We start from the raw sequence: 24540 nt of genomic DNA, 5'->3' as shown, positions 1-24540 counted from the left end.
TATTTCTTTTAAGTTTCTCTCTGACCATGTCTTTTTGAATCCCTTGTAATCCTTGACTCCAGTAAGATTTTTTTGTATTGCTCTTGCTTTCCTAAGCTGCAACGTATTTTCCTTTTATTTCCTTGTGGAACGTTCAGTTGCAAATAGCAGCAGTCAGCAGTGATGTGTGGTAAACCTCTGAGCAGCAGAAGAGAAGTGGAGGAAGGTATAAGGTAAAAGCAATAATAGTGGTTTACATGCTGTTTACATTTGGAAAACTTGCTTTACAGTTGACAATCTCAAAATATAAGTGTTGATGAAATTAAAGCATAAGCAGATGGTGCTCAGCCCACAAAGTTTCTTACTTATTTTGCTGCATTTTAAAAAATTGGCAATGAAAACAGCTCAGCAAGAACTGTTCTGACTTGAGTAAATACAATTCATTTTTTTAATAACGCAGAAAATTATTATTTAAATACTGTACTTTGGAAAAAAATACCATATTTTTGAAACCAAATAAAATTTTTTTCGTATTCACACATTTTTGTAACAAACTTAGGATTAAAATTTGTTTGTTTTTAATCTGTAGTAAAAGATTTTCCTTTTAAGCATGACTAAGTGAAAAAAGGGCCAAAGCATAGCAGCAGCCCATTTTATTTCTCAGTTCCTGCCTTTATGGATTTGAGATATTTAAGCAATGTCTTTGTTTTGAGCTATTTAATAAGAATTCTAGATATGTCAAAGAAAGAAGTATTTAATGTTTTAGGTTGGGTGCAGAAAATGCCTCATCTGTATTCATGTTTTGAAACAAAACCAAAAAAAATAACCAAGATACCTCATAAAAGAAGTTTCTGTTTTTCCGATTGAGGAAGGAAGATCAAGAAAGACAATATTAAGATAATGTGTTCTCCAGAGAAAATTAATTGTTCTCTGTATGGTTCTCTCTGAAACAAGATTTGCTACACTCACTTAAATGCGGCCTTGAAGTCAGCTCTTCAAGGCTCATAATATATGGCTTTTATAAGACCGCTTCACCTGCTCTGGCTCTGCTAATCCATCTCCCACAGTGTTATTCTAACATTTCAAAGTCTCTGAGAAGCTTTAAACTGCAGCTATGAAATATACTGGGTTTTTTTCTCATTTCTTCCATTTGCCTCCCATCTATGAAATATGTTCCTCCTGCACCAAGAACCAAGACCTTCACTAGTGATAGTGTAAAAACAGTATCTTGGTAAACTGCAGAGACGGAAAAGCATGGTAGGTGGGTTTTCTGTTGTTTATTTCTTTTGATGGAATATGAAATTTTAGTGATTGTAAATAATCAGTTACCTCTGATTTCAGAGCTCTTAGCCAAGGGCCCTCAAGTCCAGAAGGATGCTGCATGGGTTTCCTGTGTCTCAGCTCCTGTTGGTGAGGGAGAAGAATCTCCTGCTGCCTTTTGTCTAGCTTTTTGGAGATCCTCAACTCCAAATTCTGATATTTCAATCAGTGTAAAATACTCCTACAGCATGAGATTTACCAAATGAGTAAAGTGGTCTTGAGTACTCTCTGTAGAGATATTTCAGCCCTGGGTGTCTAAAATAAAACTGCTAATTAGTTCCTTGGATACATTTGTGTGATCTTCGTGAGTTTCTGTCCTTCTGTGTTTTCCAATACCAGTCTAAAATACTCATCTTGAACTTTTGCTTAGTTTTCATTTACATGAATAGTACAGGAAAGTTTGGGCTAAGGAACGCCAAGAAATGTTGACTTGAGAGTGAGGTCATGAAGTATTTTGTGCAGGTCCAGGCATAATGCCCTCTTTCAGAGTCATCTACAGAAAAAAAAAATCCTCAAGGAGAACAGTTATCCATAATTCTGGAATCAAGACTGGGAGAAGACTTTGATGTCAAACTTAGGGCAAACAGTTACTCTGGCCCAGCTTTAACAGTGGATGATGAGACCCTTGAGTGCTCATTGACAGAGCAGTGAGTAGGTGTCCAAAATGTCAAAGCCATCGCCATTATTTCACATAGACAAACGGGGTCAAATTTTTGAAAGATGCAGAGTGGCTGTAGTGGAGAGCAGGCTTACCCTTTCCATGAATAGTCACTTCAGTCACCTCTTGGGAAGTTAACAAGTTTTGCTCCCATTATTATCTTCTACCAAGGCTGGTGATGACAGGGGAGTTGTCAAGCTGTTGTGATAAAAGGGAGCAGACTGCCAGGATAGTTCATGTAGCTTTTAATCTTTGTGTATGCCTGAGGGGCCTTGGGAAAAGAGGATGGCAGGGAGCAGGCTGGATTAATTTTTCTGGATGAAATGGATATATCCTGGGGGTTGGCCTACTTTAAAAATAATTAGAATTTTTTGAAATCTGCTGTCCTTGAGCACACTTCATCTGCCCTGTGTCCCCTTTCTCTGATTCCCATATGCCTAGATCTTGTGTTTGAGAGATGTCTTGTGCCTCTTTGGGAGGTATTTGTTTTGGTAATATTTCCCAGGGGTGCATAATTTCAAAATCAAAGCTTGTATGTGTGTGGTGAAATGCACACAGGAACTGCAGGTAATCAGAGGTACCTAGTTATGATTTTGCTCTTAAGCTGAGAACAGAGAGGCTGCTGCACTTACAGTAAGGCATGAAAGACACTGATTCTCAGTTTTTAACATAAGTTTTATATTTAGTGGAAACAATTATGTGTTTTTTCCGTTTAAAATGAACTTTAAAAATAATCCTTTATGTTTGCATTGTGTGACAAAAGTATGATTGGATCCTTACAAGGGGGCTTGATGGTGATCATTGATTGCAGCCAGTATAAGCCCATGTTAGTGTAATGAGATGCATTGATCTTGGTTATTCCAGGTTCTTATTCAAATCTCATCCTCAGCTGAAGGATGAATACCTCACTTAATCTGTTTTTTCTTCCTGGCCATTTTTTTTCTGTTGTTCATTCTTTGTGGGAATCTGGGGAGTTAATTAGGCACATTCTCACGACCCACTGTTCAACAGCTTCAGAGTTTTCTTGCATTGCAGTAATGTATTAAGTGATATGGATATCTAGAAGTAAATGGTCAGACTACTCTTGATTTTATCCCTTGTAATAGCTTGGACAATCTATCTTCCAACAAGTTTGTCACGGTATATAAAATGCTAAGGCTTTTATGAGGGAAAAAAGAAAGGTTTCATTTTAAATTCTAAAATTCATGTCTATGATCAAAGAAGTCTTCACAGCCTTTAATACTAAGCACCAGTGTTAGACTAGGCACCAAGTGATAGACTTGGCCAGTTAGCGTTGCTGCAAAGGAGAGGCAAATTGAACAGGTTTTATCTTGTACGATATTTGAAAGAATTTATTCTGTACTGATAACTGGTCAAAATACTGTTTGCAGTCCCAGCAATCATAATTTTCATAATTTTCAGAAATGGCTTCATGGCTATTAATTTCTAAGAAATGGACAGAATTTTATCTATAATTTGGCTTATCTAACAACCATAATGTACTACTTAATGTTACCAAAGGCATTATGTTGCAGAATTCATTGTACTTTTTAAGTCGATGCTTTAAAAATATATTTTATTAGCTTAAGTGAATAATCTTGACTCTGATGCCTTAAAATGTTCATTGGCGAGAATGCTTTTGCATATCAAAAATCATTGTATTTTATCATCTTCCTTTTTTTATTCTCCAACCTGAGATTTATTGCAGAGCATTGTATTTTTTACATGTTTACTAAAATACATGGACATTTCTTTTCAAGCTCTGTTTTACTGATGAGGAAATTAAGGTTTCAGATACAGAATCAATGTCTTATAGCTGAACCCACTAAATATCCGTGTATGTAGTCGTATGTAGTTGATGTTCTGTAAGTCACTTTGGCTTTACAAATGGAAACTTTTCAGCAGTGTATATTTAGGAGATCTATTCATAGTCTAACACCAAAACCCAACAACTTTCCTGTAGGAAGTCTGTTTTCTGCCCTGTATGCAGTTGTTAATTTTGTCAGACCTTAAATTGTTCCTTATCTGGTTTTATACTGCATTAGCTATTGCACTCAAAGAAACTTTAAACTGCATGAAAAAGACCAGTTATGGCAACTCAAAAGTTTTATAACCAGTGCTGGTTTTATCCCAATTAATGGTAACCTCTATGATCTTCCTTTACCTTAATATATTTTCTTTTAAAATTTTCATTTCTTAGCTCATTTTATTTTGTCTTTAGACTGAAGACATGCCAGCACTAGACTGGCACATTCCCTAATACCCTTTTTATTTAGCTGTAGTGGCATAAAAGATTGAATACAAGAGTGAGAAAATACTTATGCGGAAGGGAGTTCTGCCTGATATTTTGGTGTGTTTTCTAAGGAAAGGAGACCTAGAAATAGATGTTCAAATTTTAATGTTCTGGAAAGTCACTAGTTCCATATATTTTTTTAATGAGAACTCTATTGAGACTTGGAGCTTTCCTGAAAAGGGAGAAGTGCCTTCACCTAGAGAAGGGCAACTGCTGGTTACTCGCATCTTTCCTCTTCTCCATGAATTTAGGAACATGCAGCCATCTCCTTAATTCTGTAGTAAGAGAGAAAGTAATATTGGGTTTGTAGCTTTGGTTTGAAAGAAGAAAGAGGCATTCATATTGCTAAGAATATTTAACAGAAACATGCTTTTATTTAGAGCATAACATGTTCCTGCATTACCGTTAACACTACAGGAACCCTTGGGAGAGCAGTCATGGGCTCCTGGGGAAGAGGAACAGCTGCCATCACTCAGGCCACCTGAAATAATTTATCTGTCTTACTGTTATGGGCTTTTCCTGCTTGGATTATTTCCACTTGGATTATTTCTGATACAGGATCTGGGTGTGGAGACTCAGTAAACTACATGACTGGGCAAGTCTACTTTTTTTTTTTTCTGATCCTCTTAATACACCACAAGTGTGTGGCCCTAAATGCAGTAGGGACATAAGTGTGCTGCCTTTTGTGTCTCTGCTTTCTCAGCACAGCACATCAGTCTTCTCAAAGGGAGAAGAAATGTTTAGAGAGAAGAACTCTGGGTTGGTGGTTTTTTTGTGGTGTTTGTTTTTTTTGTTTAATTCATAGAATCATGGAATGGTTTGGATTTGAAGTGACTTTAAAAATCATCTTGCTCCAACCCCCCTGCCATGGGCATTTTCCACTAGACCAGGTTGCTCAAAGCCCCATCCAACCTAGCCTTGAACACTTCCTGGGATGGGGCATCCACAACTTCTCTGGGCAACCTGTTCTAGTGCTTCACCACCCTCATGGTAAAGAATTTCTTCCCAGTATCTAAACTAAACCTACCCTCTTTCAGTTTAAAGCCATTCACCTCTGTTCTATTACTACATGCCCTTGTAAAAAGTCCCTCTCCAGCTCTCTTGTAGGCCCCTTTTAGTTACTGGAAGGCTACTCCAAAACAACCCTGAAGCCTTCTGTTTTCCAGGCTGAACAACCTCAACTCTCTCAGACTGTCTTCATAGGAGAGGTGCTTCAGCCCTCTGACCCTTCTGTGGACTCAAGTGTTGCGGTGTAGTTGAATTGTGTTGTTTTGTTTTAAAGTACAAAAGAAGCAAACCCTATCAAGTCAAGCAGCTGCTGTGCTGCTATGCTGCAGGTACTTGTTCTCTCTGGAGTCCCGCAGAAGCACTAAGGAGGGCTCTGAGGATGGCTAGGCATTGCTGAGGGGAGCAGGGCTGCACAGCCCTTGTGTCTCTGCTGTATGCCTGTGCACAAGTAGTGGTTGTAGACAACCCAGGGACACAGCTGTGTTCTGTGTGTTTTGCTATTAGGCTCTCTGTGTTTTCCAGCTACCCCTCGCTTCCAGCAGCTTCCCCCCCGCCCCGCTCCTGTTTTGAACTACCTCGGTGCTGGTGTTCACCCTACTTAGGGATGCCAAATTCATTTGGCTTGCTAATCCAGCTGGCTGTGGGGAGTCCTTGATCAAGCTCAGTATGCGGGTGTAAAGGTGCTTGTGTTGGCACACAGACGGGACAAAAAATATGTGGCACAGAAGTAAACTGACTGTAGAAATGTATTCATCCCACTCTATAACATCAGCTTGAAAAATCCAGCACTTATCAGACAGAGGTTTAAGTCCAAATTAGCAAAAACAAAACCAGCTCATCTGCAGTGGCTAAAAAATGCAGTTTTCATAAATCTTCTGCAAGAACTAGGTGCATTTTGTTAGTCATATTTCTGCTGGTCCATAGTTCTCCTTAGTGCAGAGCTGGAAAATATCCCCTTCAGGTTTTGCTGTATATCTGCAATCTTGGGAGGGCAAACGTCCGTGTAATACATCATAGTACTGACATTCAGAAGTCTTCCAAACTTTGCTTTTTAAATAAAATGGGGAAGTTCACTTTGAGTCTCTTCACTCAGTAGGAAGAGTGGGCAAGTGATATTTTTTTTTTTTGCTACATCCTTTATAAATTGACAAGCATGGGAATGTATTGTTTCTTACAGAATAGGCTCTTTTATATGGCGTTTCCTTATAATTTTTAATATAATAGTTTTGCAGGTTATTGAATGGTGACAAAACACAGTGGATTTAATTTCTTTTGTATTTTGATTAAAATATCATCCTTGTCCATTTTGGTTTCTTTTGCTGATTCTGTTTCGATGTACAGTAAGCAATTCTATATTGTTTACTGTCCTGTCCTGGTACATCTGCCAGTTCATCCTTCTGTGATATTTGATGGTTTGTGTATGTAGCTTCTCTTTCATGGGAAACTGAAATACTGGCAACTTTCTTCTTTTGCAGCTCTTCCTCTTAGGAGGCGCTATCTTTCCCCAATCAGACTAAACTATGAACTGCCTTACTTTCTCCAGCTGCTGGCCAGATTTCTGTGTGTTAGAGACAATAGACTGTCTTTCTCAGGGACTGCAGAGGGCTTTTGAAATGAGTTTTCTGACTGGCTGTAACAAAATTGTCTTTGTTAGAAGTTAAAGTACAAGGCTAGCACGTAAAGGTCCTGATTCAGCGAACTGAGTTCCGATTTAAACACTCCTTTAATGAACTGGATAGATCATAAGTAGACTTTGCTAATGTCTCTTCTGTGTTAGAAGCAGTAAATGAAGAGCACATTTTTCATAAATGCAGTTATTAGCAGCCCTATTTGAAGCCCACTAGGCGTGGGCTTAGGGCTTGTGGAAATTGCTTCAGCTGGAAACAGCATTACTGGGGTAAGTATAACCTGAGGAGAGGCTCTCTGTCATTTTAAGATCCATATTTAACCAATATTCCATTCTCAGTATTTACATGGAGAATCTGAGTTGCCAAGACTTCTGATTTCATAACAAAAATGTTTACAAGGAGTGAACATCCATTGAAAAGGTTACAGTGCTTCAGAGAAATGCCTGTTGCTATGCTGTTTAGATGGTGAGGGTATCCTACAGACAGAGACCTGGTGATGAGAACACTGACTAGCATTTCTTCCAAGCAAGAAGGAGCCTCCTGCATCTTTCTTTGTGTGTGTTGTACAGCCATTATTCTAAACAGTAGAACGCTACAGTCCCATTGCTGAGGAATCAGTGCACATGGGAGGATGATGTTCATTTGTATCTTCTCCAGACAGGTGATCAGAAATGCCGGCCATAGTGTACCTGAGCTGGAAACAAATGTAATGTTAAAACTCTCTTCAGGATCTGACAGATGTAGGAAGGTCCCTCAAAAGATGTTCAGGGCTAGAAGCTGATCCTTAGTGCCTTGTTAAGAGAAGGCAGTAGGATGTCAAAACCCAAAGTTTGCTTTAAGAGTAATGTTTTGATCATTAGTCTCGTGCTGCTTCAAGTTTATATTGAGGCACCACCATGGATCATCTGCACTAACAAAGTAAATGTCAAGGCAGTCCTTTACTTGAAGTCAGATGCAGCATGTTTGCCTCTCTGATTGGTCCTGTGGTCTTAAGGTGACCATGGTGGCTTCCATACTCAAAATAAAAGATATTGCGTGGTGAGTGCAGAGCAGAGTGCAAAGCTGGAAGCATGGTGGAGAGCAGACCAGTTTAGTGGAGTCCATTTGAAAAGGTTTGTGGATTAAATTATAGTATTCTTGCTGGCTATCTAAAAGATGCAGATAACCTGGCTGTGCTCACACATTATATGACTTCTAAAGCAAAGGTATAAATTAGGTTTTGATATTAATACAGGTAAGAATTTACTTTACCTCAACAGTTCAATAGACTATAACTCACTTATTGGCAAATACCATACAGATTCTCCTACGTAGAAAAGAGCAGGAATGAAGGGTCAAGGAAAAGTGGGACAGTCAACACAATTTATCACAAGTTATTTCCCCTTTCTTATCTAGTCAAGCAGTATACAAGGTAATGACACAGATACTCTGAATTTCTGAAAGCTTTTGGTAGTTCAGATGTAACTTGCAGAAATGGATTTTAGACTGTATGTACAATTTGCATACAGTGTAGCTTTTGGGTTCAGGTGTTTCATTGAAAAATCTTTCAAAATGGTAGGGTAGATCAAATTCTAAAATGCAATTTAAAAAAGACAGAAATACGTTTTTGTAAAGCTTGAAAATGGTGACAGTATTTCAAGATAAATGAAAATCTAATCATGCAGTTTGCTTCTTAATAGCAAGGAAAATGAAATGAGATTGACGCATCTGTCTTTAAAAATTGAGGGAGACAAGCTATAGCACAGAAACCTGCATCCCTTCATCAACCATATACATCAGTGATGGATTTATTGTATTGTAAATGTCATTTACTCACTCAGTTATTTAGAAGAAATGCAGGATTTTTAAATACCCATCTGTCTTACATGATTGAGAAACAAGGATGAAGCTCCTCTGCACACTTGACTCAGTACAATGTTTATAGCTGATGCCTGGAGGCCAGAAAAGCTGTCCTCAGCCACTTATAACATGAGGACTCATGATAGCTTTTGTTTCTGTCTGAGGCTTTTTATGAAAAATAATAGAAGTTGGATATTTTCAATAGCAAAATTATGGACTATAAGTTATAACTCTTTGGTCCCTTACTTTTTTAATTGGAAGTCTGTACTTCTTTTTACCTGCCTATCTCTACAGTTTAAACCACAATTTCTTAAATTTTGATGATTTAAATCCAAAAGAAACAGCTTTATCTTTTTTTTCTTCAGTCTGCAGAGAACATTCCTAAAATGGGCTTGGTCTTAGTAAAATGAAAAGCCTTTCCCCACATACTCCAGTTTGTAACACACTACTACACAGGAAAAGGAGAATAATTCTTCCTTCATGGAAGGAAATGAGGCTGGACAGAGGATATCTTAGAAGTTGTTAAGAATCTACTTTCCATATGAATAAACATGAGTTCTATTTTTAAGATCTCATTCAAACATATGCATGAAGTGAAGGGTATTCCTAGACTGAAACAGAATGTGGAAGGAGCAGTGACTCAACTAGAAAGGTCACAAGCTTCATTTAATGTTGAAATGTAGTGACAAGAACAGATCTTGTACTGAAGCTCTTGAATGATGCTGTGATTTAAGTCTTTCACCTTGGAGGGCACAGCTTCCCAAGAAAAAAGATGAAAGAGATATCTGGGATGTGAAGGAGATAGCTTGTTATTGCTGAACTATGAAGGGCTGTGGAATAAAGTTCTTAGCATTTGTAGCAATGCCTTGAGTGTAAGTGTAGGACTGGATGAGAACAATTAGAGGGCACAGAAGACAAGGTGATGCAGCTGAAGATCACAGAGTGCAGGAGTGAAATGAGAAGTTACCGGAGAGAAGGTCTGAGTGATAGAGGTATTGGTGTTCTGGATGATGGCAATATTGCAGTGAAATAATTCATTCTCATGTCTGTTTTCTCTCTTTATCTTCCATTTGATTGCAAAAACTATAGGAATTGTTTGCCTAGCACTTCAAAGCATGTGGCAGTAGTGGAATACTACTGTAGGAATAGTTAAACTGCATGGATCAACATATACTAAATTGATAAGTATATACATAATTGATACAACACTATTTTCAGGTATTCAGGCTTATTTTCCTCTTAATTTTTATTAATTGTTAAAGTTGCATAGTCTTTGGGGTTCTACAAAGGGAGGAGGTCATTTCAGCTTCTAAGAAATGGGACCTGCTTTCCTGTGTGAATACTGTTTTACTAATCTACTTTAAGAGAGATATCTGTTAAAGTATTAACAGAATATCTATTCTTCTGCTAGCCTCTAATGGGCAATGCAGAGAAAGATAGTAAAGGTCAGATGAAAAATCAGTGTATTTTTTAGTGAAGAGGGGAACAAATACTCCAAGAGTCATGAAGACCTGAAATCTGAAGGTCCTTTTGCATCTTGCAGTCAGCTCTGATAGAGACGGTGTGTTAAGCAATTGTCCATTTTGTCCTTAATACTCATGATTTTTCCAGTTATGCCTTTGTAAAATCACTCTAGAGAGAAAAGTTTTGTATAGTTTTCTGATTATGGTATGTTTCTCTTTTTTTCTTCTATCCTAGGCCAGTAAGGTATTAGTTATTCAAAGCATCATGAAGCAATTTCTTATTGCCCAAGTATGCTTCTGATTAAGCATTGTTTTCAAAATCTGATTGAATTACTCCAAGCCACATAGCCATGTGCAAATGTGGTACTCCTGATCACTTGCAGGAGGAAGGATAGAAAAATCCTGCATTTTCTACCATCCATTTTTGCAGTCCATTTTTCCAAAGAGATTTCCTGCTATTCAGCTTTTGCTTGGAAGAAAGAGTTGGAAAAATTTCCTGCCTCACCTTCTGCTGTTCTAAAATAGGGTAAGCAATGGCATCATCTTCATCAGAACTGCAAACAATACTGCAAATTTGAGGAAAAATTAAAAAGAGAATGGAAGATTGCATTTTAACAAAAATTGTAGTAAGTGTTTTCAGAAATGAGAGATGTTGATGTCAATTAGAACCACCAGAATTCTGAGCATTTGGAGACATCCCACAGCCATCATCTGCTTAAATGTTGTTCTGGGGTTGACTGTGTCCTTAGAAGCCAGTTTCATGCACTTTTTGTTTAGAAATGCATCCATTCATCTACTGCTTTTCTTCTGTGATATCTACCGCTGCTGGCACATTAGCTTAAGGAACAAGTCACCTTGCTGAACCTCTTAGGAGCACAGGTCCTATGAGGAGAGGCTGAGAGGGCTGGGATTGTTTAGGCTGGAGAGGAGGAGGCTCAGGGGAGACCTCATCACTCTCTACAACTACCTGAAAGGAGGTTGTAGGCAGCTGGGCGTCTGTTTCTTCTCCCAGGCAACCAGCAGTAGGACAAGAGGGCAACAGTCTTAAGCTGCACCAGGGGAGGTTTAGGTTAGACATTAGGCTGAAGTTCTTTACAGAGAGAGTTATTGGACATTGGAATGGGCTGCCCAGGGAGGTGGTGGTGTCACTGTCCCTGGAGGGGTTTAAGAAGAGACTGGATGTGGCACTTAGTGCCATTGTCTAGTAGACGAGGTGGTGTTAGGTCAAAGGTTGGACTTGATGATCTCAGAGGTCTTTTCCAACCTAGTTGATTCTGTGATTCTGTATCCTCCAGGTTGGGAAGTTGAAAAAGAATTATTTTCATTATGTTTCTTAAGAGAAAACAAGGTTTAGCTTTCTGGGCAATAAGCGTTGGCCTTTCTGTGAGTAGACACCACTTTACATCTCCTAAGACTTGGGGTGGAGAGTTACGTCAGGAAAAGAAGCAAGACTGAAAGAGAGGCTTAATGTCTCTCCTCTCAAAACTAGACAAGAAACTAAGCTTTATTTTGGTAAGACAGGGTTCAGGGTCTGATGGGCTTTGCTTACCTGGGACAGATTTTCTCCCTGGTGCCACAGTAGAAAAACTGCCCCAGGGCTTGGTGCTCTTTGGCCTCTTCATCCGACTTGACTGTTACCATAACAGCATTCTGAACAACTAAATTACAATAAAATATGTTAAATGGCTGAGTTTACCATGGAATGAGTCAACTGGCATACAAATTAGATTTTTTTTTAAATTTATGTGGAGTCTCATCTGTAGTATAGTAACCCATATGGTGCAATTGAGGGTAAATATAATGAACAGGTGCTTTTTTGTTGGCTTGGAGGTCTGAGTCACTGCAGTCTCTGTTTAAGAATGACTTAATGTGGATGATACTCTACAAAGTTTGTGGTTGAAATACAATGCTAAACACACAGTAATTACAATGTAGGCTGCATTATGTAGTAATCTATCTGTTGTGCAGAGAAAGAAGGAACATTTGGACATTTGAAAAGCAGTTGATGGCACTGTTCTACAGTCACTGGGTCAGCTGGTGGTTGATTAGATCAGTTGTAAGGGCTTAACCTAAACCGACTTCCCTTGTGTGTTGTACAGTATTTGGCTTTTCTCAATCTGTGTCAACACAAGAGGGCCAGGATCAGTGCAGGCAGGGAAAGTGTGTGGTCTCTTGTGGTCTCTGGTTCCCTGGAGAGCAGACAAATTGCACTCTGATGCAACTGAGGAAGCCACTTAATTCAAGGAGCAAAAACACCTGAAAAGATGCAGTGTGTAGGGTATATACTTGCTTTTATGCTCTTTTATTTACGTTCTGTTCCACTTGATCAAGGCCAGGTTGGATAGGGCTTTGAGCAACCTAGTCTAGTGGAAGGTGTCCCTGCCCATGGCAAGGGGGTTGGAACTAGATGATCTCTGAGGTTCCTTCCAGCCTCAACCATTCTATGGTTCTATGATCACTTTGGCTTTCTTCTACTGAAAATGTTGATTGGCCTAGTTGTGATAAACTTTTAATCGATTCTTGCTATTCTGAGTTTAAAAGTCTTTCTGTCATCTTTGGTGTGCTGTCTGTAAGGAGAGGATTTCAGAGGCTTTGGATCATACTTCTGTCTTATCAAGGGTCCTTTAACAACTTTTCTGTTATTCTGCAGCAAGCATCTGCAGATATGTTTTTTTGTTCTTTTTATTGCATGGGCTACTAGTGCCAACATGTTTTCATTTCTAGAACATGGGAGCGACTAAAATACATCCCCTTAGGTAATGCAGCAGCTTAATTTATGATTCAGTTTAAGAATACTTGTGTTACTTGAAAGTGATTGTAATCTTAATGATAACAGACTATTTTGCCTGCTTTGGAACTAGCCTTAAGTTACAAAATCAAGCAGAGATTTCTTTACTATCAGTTTATTCAGGTATTTATCTGAGTCTTTGTGTTTTAGATTTCATTAATTACTACCCCAGATTACATGGTGCTCTCCAGAGCCATAAGGAGAGGTACGCTGAGAGGTACAAAGACAGTAGGGTTAGGTTAGATATTAGGAAAAAAATCTTTATTGTGAAGGTGATAAGGCACTGGAACAGGTTGCCCAGGGAAATTGAGGATGTCCCAGCCCTGGTAGTGTTCAAGGCCAGGTTGGATGTGGCTCTGAGCAACCTGGTCTACTTGCAGGTGTCCCTGCCTGTGGCAGGGGGTTTGGAACTAGATGAACTTCAAGGTCTCTTCCAACCCAAACCATTCTATGATTCTATGATTGCTTGTAGTTAACTCCACAAAGTTCTTGGGCATCTCTTAAGTGGAGGCTTTGAGTGAAGTGGATCTCTGTCGAGGCTTCTTTGACACACCATGGCTATTGAACTCCAGATGGGCCCAGGGGTGGCATGACAGTAGCAGGAATGGAAGGATGTAAAAAGCTGAGTAAGAGCTGAATCTCAGGCAACAAGGAAGGCAGACTGGTAGGTTTAAGAGCTGGTTCAATATTCCCCAAGCATTGAGTGCTGGTGAAAACACGGACAGTAAGACTGCTGTTTTTTACAGCTATTTGTTCTGAAGCACTCAGTGTCTTTATTTGTACTTGCTTTCAGTCAGGCATAGTCTAATTGTGAAACTACTTGTCACACAGGAATTCAAGAAGTACTGCACCTCTCCTAAAGAGGCACCCTGTAAGATAGGTAAGGTACAGGGTTACCTTAAATTTTAAATTTCCCTGAGGGTGATAGAGAGAGAGAAGTTACAGGTTTTGGGTGGCCAATGGCATGCTCTGTAAGAGACTGAGTCTGGCACAAAGCACTCTGGCCAGGTCTCCTGATAGTCTCTGCTTTTGATGAAGGTAACTGAACTTCCCAAAGGAACTTGGTCAGTCTGGACCAGGTGCATATGAGTGTGACCAATGCATTTATAGAAAATCCATACTCCAGGAGAGACATATACAGCAGAAAGTTATGGAGGAGATGTGTCATGGGAAGAGGGAATGAGGAGCAAGGACAGGGGGTAAAGCGGTGCACGTCAACAGAGCACTTGGGGCAGGATTGCATTACCCTGCAGGAATTTTAAGTGATACACGCACAGCAAGGCCAAAGAGGATGACAGAAGTATCATTAGTTTGCAAGTGAAAGATAATATCACAACAGAACAATTTCATTTAAAAGGGATGCTTATATGGGTATCATACTGACATCGAAATGTCGATACGTATCTTTAAACAAGGTGCTGTGCAGTAAACAGGTAAAACTTGGGATTAGTTATGTTCCCCTCTGTTAGGCAAATAATTGGGCAATCAGGTTATTTCCACTGAAAATACGTATTCTTCCTTCTTCAATAAGATTTGTTACCCAAGGGCTTCCATAGCCTCATACAACTTTGTATGCAATGACCTTTGAAATGTTGGCTGCAGACCATGGCTGTATGCAGCATTAGCCTAAAGTCACTGTCCTAGATGAATGCTTCTGCTGCGACAAAGTAGATGGTATCCAAGAAGACAGGAAGAGCCTCTTTTGCCAAGAGAACTCTTAGAGCAACCATGTAAAGCATAAAATAAAGTTGAAGAACTGAGCCTTATCTTCCTCAGTGTCTTACTTGAACTTACAGGTTCAAACACCAGCAGAGATGACCTCAGATGTTAGTGAATATTGTTAGTTTTTAGACTCATTACTAGAGTAACGAGTAACAACATAACAAGTTGTTTTTACCCATTATTTGGAATCAGTGATACGGAGACTCAAGTAGATTATTGCAAGTCACTCAAAACTTGAATGCTAAATTCTTTTAAACTCCTTCATTATAGCAGAACATTGAGCTGTTGCCAAATTGACATCTTTATAAACAGTTCCTCTCCTTTATTGCATGCCCTTCCTATTTTTGAACATGCCACTTTTCCATAAGCAGTACTCTCAAATCTCAGAAATGTCAACCATAAAATAGAATAAAATTGTTGATCTTAATCCCCTAAATTGTTTTACCTTGGCTCAAAGGGACTGCTGCTTAATTTTTTTTTCTCAATGGGCTGAGTAAATATCAATGACTGTGGTCTGCTGGTATCTATTGAAAACTCGGTAACTTCTGTACTGTAGAAGTGCATGTACTAGTGATTGCCCTGTTCTGCCTTATCAGATAGGACATAAGGAATGGGGGGAAGGGGATTTTACTCAATGCTGATGACTAGCATTTTATTACTGTTCCTTGCAAAACTCTTTCAGGGAGCTACTTGAGACCTGAGAGAAAAAAGGCAAGAAATAACAAGCTGGATAAATTCTCATGATCCAACTTCAGTCTTAATTTGAGTCAATATGGTTGTCTTGTGATGATATTGTTTGATGGAAGGTTTTGCCGCATATGACTTAGAGGCAGTCCTGCATGTGGAGCTTAAAACAGACTTTTTTAGTGCAATGACTACAAGTTGTAATGTTTGAAAAGACTTTATTACTATTTATGTATTTTCTGAAATGATGCTAGTTCTGCCATAGATTTTTATCCTTGTTTGAGAAGTTAGTTGTTTTCGTTTGTGTGTGCTTTTGATTTTGTTTTCTCTGTCTGCAGCTGGTCTTGCAGTAGGTAGAATTTCTAATTGCTTGGATGGAGGCTACCATGGCAGGGGTGAAAGTGGAAGGTGTGCAATGTTATGGAATGGATCCCTTTGATAGTCAGGCAACTGTGTTGTGGGAATTATTGCTTATTTTATTTATTCTGGGGTTAGTGGGTATCTAGAGTGAAATCTATTCAGAAATACATTGTTGGATGTCTTGATTTTCCCTTTTGTCTGTGTTTGATCCTATATACTGAAAAGTTACCTTTTTCTGGTCATAAGAGTGTTGTGGAGTCTTTCTACGCTGCAGTGCAAAAATATTTGCAAGACTAGGTAATGCAGTGTGACACTTTATTTATTCTATCTATGCCCTGCACTATAACCTGGTATGTAAGACTCACACATAATGATTCAAAGCAAACAAAAATATACTACATGCTGGGTTTTTTCATCTCTCTCATTAACTGGTAGAGCAGAATCATGCCAGAAGCTTGACTGAGAACAGGCATTATTTTAGTATCTTCCCAGCATGAGTCTAGTCAATAATGAAATCTGTGAATCCAGCTTGTAGTCCTTTTTTCTTCTTCTTTTTTCCCCCCTACCAAGGTAACTGAATAAGTCAAAACAACCCCCTCCTGTTTAGTGAAATAATTGAAAATGCTAGACTCTGCATCATTTCTCTGAAGTGACTTTTTTCTTCTGATAAACTTTGATCAACTGCATTAAGTTGATGCAAACAAAGCAAAATACTTTAAATATGTTGAGATCCTTACTGAAGTGATAGTTGTGTGGGTCTGTATCAGAGTACCTGTGACAGAAGCGCTATTAAAAATGCTCCTTTTTTGCATAGAGGGATCAGGTGAGCTCTGAATGCCATTGATTTGTCCTCAGTTAAAAGTCCTTGAACCCTTCCTTATGATATAAGAACACACATTGTACTTGTGTTTCATGGTAGTTGCAGAAGTGTAGATTCAGCCAAGAGGTAAGAAAGGTAAAAGATGACTGGATATTAAACTGTATCAGTTTTTATAGTTTTTTCATGAGGAACACCAGGATATTGCAATGAGCAGTATCTGTCTTTACTGAGCTGGGTATGAACATGTATATTCTAAGAATGTAAGGTTTTTTTTAATTTCCTTTTGCATCCCTGGGTAATGAGAATGCTGCTGGATTCTACTTAATTATTTCCCTTTTAATTTTTTGTATATCACTGATTTTTTCTAGATGAGGAAATTGCTTTTGTACTCATTGCTTTTAATTAGCAACCTTTTTTCAGTATGATAATCTTTCATTTTAGAAATCAAGCAAATCCACTTTTCTAACATAAATTTGTATTCAGACATTATTTCACAAAGTTTTAGGGAGTTGCCAGTCTTGAACCAGTTCACTGAAGAAAAGCAGATTACACAACTATCACATTTGCAGTTTTATTGCCATCTACAACTCCAACCCTCCTACCAACTGACTGATCTCACAGCTCTATTAAGTCCTCTCCCAGTTTTTCCTTTTACTTGGTGTAATTTATAAGCATGTTTCCAAAGGAAAACAGTTATGTTTCCTATACATTTAACTGCATTCTTGTCTTCCGCAAAAAGGCACCTAATTTGCAAAATAATTGCACTGAATAACCCTTTTTTTTTTTTCCAAGTCAGGTAGTGATGGTATTTATATCATCTCACTGTTTTGGAAACACCTATTGCAGTGACTGAGGCATAATTCCCTTAGGAGGGAAAAGAACATCTGAAAAATAAAGAAGCATGCACTAAACTGGAGCTAGAAAGCTCATAGCAAGTTCTAGCTCCAGCCCTATAGAAAAAGACAATGATCTCTATAGAAAAAGACAATTTTTTTCCACATTCTGTGTCCTTTTTATAAATATGTAATGAGATTTTATTGTTGTTGTTTGTCTTCAGATGTGAGAGAATTCACAGTTTTTGCTTCTCTCTGCTCATTTTTGGATAACCTAGAAGTGCAGAGTCCAAATGTATGTTGTGCTTACTTCTTCCAAGCCCTCCCTTCACCTTGCTATTATTAACTCTTCTGAAGTTTTTAAAATAACTTTCAGACCATCTTGGTTTTCCACTTTAGAAAGGTTGTTGGGGTTTGTTTTTTTTTTTAATGTGCACACCTTCCAGTTTGGCTCTTGTTGTTGTACGAATCTTTAGGTTTAATACTTTCACCTAAGCCAAACCCATAATCAGTGAACAACACTTAATAAAAATTACTTCACATTTTTGATATGTCATTAATTTTTTTTTAAAGGAGTGTAGAGTAATAATTCATAAAAGAGGGAAGAAGCTCTAGAAGTTCCTAACCAAGGCATTGTGGCTTATATGATGACCAGAGGAGTGCTTTGATTATGGTTTGACTTTGCTTCTTTTCCACACAGTATTTGGAAAACCTTTGTCTCAGTTATCTCTGGAGAAATGCGTAACCTCCAGGAGTTGTGGTCTGCACTATGCACTTAAACACTGCTAGTTTCTCTTCTTTTTTCCTTTTTTTTTAAATCCCATAAAATGCTGAGATGAAGTTAATTTTCTTCATAGCATCTCATATGATGCCATGTTTTAGATTTGTGTCCAGGCATGGGGAGGGAGGAGTAAGCAGCTGTGTCATGCTGAGCTGCTTGCAGGAATTAACCCACAACAAGTGCCTTCTATCTTGTTTGTCCTCAGTACATAAAAATTGGAGGAATGGGGTGAATGAGTGTGCCTATGTGTTTGTGTATAATTTTCTTGATTTATGAAATACTATGCCTACTAATGCGGAATATATTTAGTGTGTAGAAGGGAACTACAAATAAATGCAAAATAATGCAAATTGTGCATAACAGTTATAATGAGGCTAAATGTAATAATGGATAAGTCATAGTTCTGATGGCAGGAAAGTAAACAAATTTCTTTCAGAAATGTTATGTTTCAGTCAAAGAATTGGCTAAGTGGAAGCTCATAACTGTTTTATAGGTAGTGGAAATGAAATGAAAGGATATTAAATTCCACACAGACCAGAGGATTAAGAAATTCCTGCCTGATGGGGACTAGTGATCCAGTGTGGTTACTGAGAATGGCAGTGTGTAAACCTGGCTTCTTTCTATGCTGCCTTCCCTTTGGATGCTTCCAGCATCCACGGGTATTTAATTTGAGTTTTTAGAAGATACTTCCCTGCCCAGCGCTTTTACATCTCCCTGTGGACCATCAAGGTAAACAGTGGATTTCCATTGAATTTATCCATCACCTTCATGATTTTTTAAACTTCAGTTGTATGCCCCTCAGCCATCACATCTCCAAACTGCAGAGCCTTAGAGATGAAAGGCCAGCTGCCTTTCTAGTCTTTCATCTCAAGATACCTATCTACCTTCTCCTTCATTCTAGTTACCCTTCTCTGTACCTTCTTGAATTCCTTTTAGATATGGAGATATGGAGACCAGAACTACATATTACTGAATACATGAATGCTTCAAAATTTTATGTAGTCAAAATGCTCTTTAGCATCCTTCCTGATGATGCCCACCATTTTTTTGGCTTCTGTAGCTGCTTCTGCACTCAGAGCAGGAGTTAAGATTTGAGTTGGTAAGAGCTGAGAGCTCAGCAGTGTTCTGACAGTAGTGGCAAAGCCTTCCTTTTGATTTCTAGGGTAAGTGTTAGATTATGCTCTCTTCAAAAGTCCTCTCAGGGCTTTATTTAGATCCATGGCAGCCTTCGACTTCTTGAAAAATGTGCCTTTTCACATGCCCTTATACTTCCCTTTTCTCACTCTGGCTTTTGAGTTCATCAAAAAATGTTGATGTAAGAACATAATAATGTAACACTTCTCCATGTTATATGTCTTCCCTGTTTAAACTATAACAAGCAGAGTGCTCAGGAAGTTTCTTGAATAAATTTTGTTTTGAATTGGAGCCTGACTCCCACTGTTATCCTAGAAATATACTGGTTTTCTTCTTAATTTCTGAAGATTTTTTTACGCAGAATGATGTGTGAGGAAAATACTGTGATATAGTGTTAAGTATAGTGTAGTTTTGTTAAACATGGACATGAGTCAGCATTGTGCCCTTGTCACAGTAAAGGCAGAATGCATAATGGATGGATACCCTAGAAAGAGCTTGGCTGTCTGGAGCACTGTGGCTTCTCCTCCCCCCACACTGCCCCAGCTCAGGGGAGATGTTAACAGACGCAGAGGACCTGGAAAAGACCTGCTAAGGAGACTGCATTTGGCCAGAGAAAAGTCTCATGGGGAATCTAATTGCATCTTTTCACCCTGAAAAGTGAGGTTACAGAGAAAATGAAAATAAAATCTTCTGACGGGTGCAGACGGAAAGGACAAGATGCAACATAAGAAACTTCTACCAAGTTGTGAGGAAAAGTACCTTCCCTGTGAGCTGGGTCAAGCAACTGGAACAGGTTGTCCAGAGAAACTGAGTGTTTTCAGGGTATGACTGGACAAGCCTCTCAGAAATTGCATCTAACTGTGAACCTGCCTTCAGTAGGTTTAAGTATGTGGCATCCTTCTGATCTCAACTTTTTGATTCTGTATTTATGAAAAGATAGTGAGACATTGCTAAATATGTGTGTTGATTCCTGCAAGTTTCAGTATGATCTAACATTTGTCCTGCTTACAAATAAATAATGTGAGCAGGAAATCTGAACTTTCAGCAATGTTTGCCTTCATCATCTTGGACAGTAGTATAGGAAAAAGCAGTGACTGGGTTTTGGAATGCATTTGTGGGTGGGGCTGTTGCACCCTGGAGACTTCACACTCAGACACTTCAGAGCTTTTCTGTCTAGTTTCTTCCAAAATCACCCAGCCTTGTTCTAACCTCATCAACCTCACTGATCACTGAAAATATCAAGTGGGGAGACGGGGAGGAGTGCTGTAAAATTGTTTCAAACAAGGAGGCTTGTTTCAAACAAGCTGCCAGTGTCTGTGGCAACTCTCTTCAACCCCAGCACTCCTCCCCAGGTAGGAATCTCATTTCTGTTGCACTGCTGTTGTAGCAGAGAGAGTAATGCTTGGTGGGAGCAAGTTGGGTGGGGAGATGTGGAGTGTGAAGGGTGGGGATTATATGTGGCTCACAGCTGCCACAGATGTGTATGCCAGACTGCATGTAGTCACAGATCTCTTTCCCAGTACAGGAGCATCTTGAGGCTGTATCTAGCAATCACTGAGACCTTATACAGTTCTGAGCCACCAGCAGGCATACCTCAGAAACACCCAGTGTCCAAGAGTGGGCCCAAGGATGCCATGCTCTGGACTGTGGCATTGTTGGCCTCCATACTACTTTTTCCTTCATAAAATGCTCTGTCAGTGCGCCTTGCACATCACTTTGGTGTGCAACTTGAACCACATTCAAGTTAACATGTCCTGCACGGGTATTTGGTCTTTGGGAATGCTTTGGGCATTAATTGATTTCCAGGACCAACGCACCAAGGTAAGTGTGGACAACAGCTAGTGATGTTCTCCAACAGTCAGTAGCTTTAGTAAAACGTGTTCATTGAGCCTCTCAACACAGATTTCTCCCCTCTTGCTTAACATATATTTAGTGCCAACTCTCAGTGCATTAACTACTGGATGTAAATAAAGAGTCATCAATTCATATGGTCTGCTGTTTCTCTGTGTGTGTATATAGGATGACAAAGAAGACAACAGACCCATGCCAAACAAAGGAGACCATGGACTAGGAAATGAGAAGTTCAAACCTGTGGTACCTTGGCCTCATGTTGAAGGTGTGGAAGTGGACTTGGAATCCATTCGAAGGAAAAATAAGGCAAAAAATGAACTAAATCATCATGGTGGTGATAACAAACAGCAGAACATCATCCAGAGGCAGTATCTCACATTTAAACCTCAGACATTTGTATACCCAGATCCTGTTTTACGACCTGGAGTCCTTGGTAATTTTGAACCCAAAGAGCCTGAGCCTCACGGAGTTGTTGGTGGCCCTGGAGAGGAAGCAAAGCCATATGTTTTAGGACCAGATTACAAAGAATCCATTCAAGCCAGCATTAAAGAGTTTGGGTTTAATATGGTGGCCAGTGATATGATCTCACTAGATCGGAGCGTTAATGACTTGCGTCAAGAAGAGTAAGCAACCTTTTGTTTTCTTGTAGTTCTGTTTTTATGGCATTCAGTTATTTTCTTTCCATATATCTTAATTGATGCTTAAAATAATATTATTTATTAGGCCAAATACTTAAGGCTTCTTGTACTGACCGGCAAGAGTACTGTACTATACCAAATGTTTCCATATATTCTTCTTAATGCTGTTGCAATGATTCCTTTCATGAAGAGTAAATCTACAGTGATTCATCTCTGAAGTCATTTGTTTTAGTGTGTAATTGCATGTATTTGCATGTTCCGTGTCTAACCACAGTCTTCATTGTCATATCTTTTCTTAATCTATAATTTAAGATTTGTTTTTTAAGAAAGAAGGATTGCCTTTATTAGGCATTCCCATTCTAGTTAGTTTATTCAGTTTTGGTTTACCCCAATGTTTTTAAAATGAAAGGTAAATAAATAAATAAAGAGAGAACAGAAACAAAGAAATACTGTTCTCTTTAAATAACACTGCTCTAATTACCTGCAGTAACAGAAATATAGATCTGCCATAGTGATGATTGGAGTAGTCTTCTAATAGTTTCTCACAGCATTTGTCATAAAGAAGGAAGCAATCTTAGACAAAATATTTTTTTACTTGCTGGGAGGGTGTCTACTTTGTTGTGGGAAAATTCTTATAGTTTACTAACATTTGCTCAGTGATTACTAACAGGTTTACACAGTTTGTTCTGACCTTTGATATATGTTGGAGCCAATTTTACTCTTAGGCTAATCTGCATTTGATATAATTTTCCTTCTTAAATATCAGCTAAGGACAGGTCTCTGAGCTAACTGATTGATTGGTAAGGCATTTTTTAGTCTGGTTTTTTGGTTGGAGTTTTGTTGAGGGTGTATGAATTTAGATATGAAATTAAGTACATTGCAATTTTCACTTCTCCCTCATCTCTAGCAGTGGATCGATGCTGATCTCTGGACTGGGTGCCAAGCTCTGGGCTTTTGTTTCCAGCTGTGATAGCTGAGCTGTTTAGCTGGTCACTCTCTGGTTACTGGGCCTCTGCTCTGGCCTTTTGTGGTGTGTGTTTTTTCCGTTTCAAGGCAGGAGAGAACTGGCCAGCTGCAGGTCTGACTCATACCCATGCATGGACAGCTGCTTGAATTTACTACCTGGTGTGTGCTCACTGAAAGCAAATGAAGTACACAGAGCACAGCATTTCCCTTCCTTAGGGCTGTGTTCCTCAGATGACTTACTAAAGGTTTCCACTTGCTGGCAGTCAGAGGAGAGGACTGTGCCTGTCTGCTGCTGGTGGCAATGAAGTGCCAGCTGTCCTGGGTGTTCTCTTTGTTTTTCTTTCTTTGCTGTGGTCAGCAGTTGGTCCTCTGCACTGAAGAGATTTTTCTGAAGAGGAAGAAATGATCTGGCTAACCCGTGTAGGTCAGCATTTTCTTTTTAGGTGGTTATTCCCTAGACACTGCTGCTTCTGCTGAGGCATTTGCAGCCACTGGGATCCCTTTTGTAGGAGGCAACAGGACTAAGGAAAGTGAAAGAAAAAGCATTTCCCCATCAAGTGTTGTGATTAACTGAGCAGGGGGGCTTGCTGCCTGCTGTTGCCAGGAGTTCATTTTAGCAGAACATGACTTTGGCCCTGCCTTCATTAGAGAGAGAAGGGGAGGAGGTGGAAGCACACTCCCCTCCTGCCCTCCACTCTGGAAGTACAGCAGCGTGTCATGTGTGGGTGGGACTGGGCTGACTCTGCCCAGGCAAGTTGCCATATCTTTGGCAGCAGAACTCAAGTATTCCCTCCCCTCAATTTTTACCCGAGGTGAAGGGCATCAGAGAAGATATGTATCTGCCAAATAGTTCCACATCTGTAGCTTCCTGAAGTATTTTTGGTAGAATCTCAGAATTTGTCTTCACTTCTGTTCTGAAGGACATTAATAAATAGAAATTCCCAAAGATGATTAAATACTTTGGGGAAGAGGAGGGACAGCTATGGAAAGATGAATTTCAGAAACAGTTTCCTTCAAGCACAGTTGCAGATAAGTCTTCTTGGAGGTCAAAGCCAGTAGCTCAAATCAAAGTTATGTTTTATTATTTAATGTTCTAAGCAAGTAAACAAAACAGCATGAAAAAACAATGGGAACAAAAGGCATCTTTTAGATATAATTTTATTTATTGAATACCTGGGATGGTTGCAATTGGCTTAAATAAGTTAAAGGTATATAGCTTCCATGTGTCTCCTGGGAACAGCAGAAGAGAGGGGAAGCAAGTGAGATTGACTGATATCGATATATGCTTTTAGGTATCCACATCCTCACTCTCTAGCGTATCCCCCAAGATGAGCAAGAAATGCAGCAAAAGGTAGAACATTGCCTATTGGATACAAGAAATGCAGCAAAAGGTAGCACATCGCCTATTGGATGCACCATTTATTTTCCTCCCACTGATCTGCTTAAAAAGAGTAGAAGCCTTTGTGGTTAATAAGTCTGGTCAAATTCAGTTTAATCCTACCAAAGAGCAATATAGTAATATTCTTATAGTTAATGCTATACTGGCATTTCTAATTGAGGAAGATCTTTCTGGTAAAGACCAGGTTATTTGTTCATAGACAGGCAGACCTCACCTCACCCTCTCTTCCTTCAAGCATCAGAATTTTTAAGTGTCACCCTATGCAGTCAGGTTTGTTCAGTGAAGTATGTCAAATGCTTTCCCAGGCTCTGCTAGCAAGAGTGAAATAGTGCTACAAGAGTTGTCCCTGCCAGCTTAAAAGCCTTGTAGCCTTAGG

The 24540-nt window shown here is 39.1% G+C and overlaps 1 protein-coding gene across 5 annotated transcripts in view; it reads left to right on the top strand.

Annotated features, from left to right (window-relative positions):
* Window positions 1–24540, top strand: part of GALNT7 (polypeptide N-acetylgalactosaminyltransferase 7) — an 82846-nt gene that overhangs the window by 15863 nt on the left and 42443 nt on the right. For all 5 annotated transcript variants that reach the window (XR_003526445.1, XM_027636002.1, XM_027636003.1 and 2 more), the window contains one exon: window positions 21330–21784. Coding sequence is in view for 4 of the 5 variants with exons in the window: in XM_027636002.1 (XP_027491803.1) it covers window positions 21330–21784 (455 nt within the window). In the remaining variant the exon portion in view is untranslated. The remainder of the gene's footprint in view (window positions 1–21329; window positions 21785–24540) is intronic.

The sequence above is a fragment of the Corapipo altera genome, unplaced genomic scaffold, assembly GCF_003945725.1.
Source record: "Corapipo altera isolate COAL_440 unplaced genomic scaffold, ASM394572v1 22b, whole genome shotgun sequence".
Taxonomy (NCBI): Eukaryota; Metazoa; Chordata; class Aves; order Passeriformes; family Pipridae; genus Corapipo; species Corapipo altera.
This window is presented reverse-complemented; position numbering and strand designations above follow the sequence as displayed.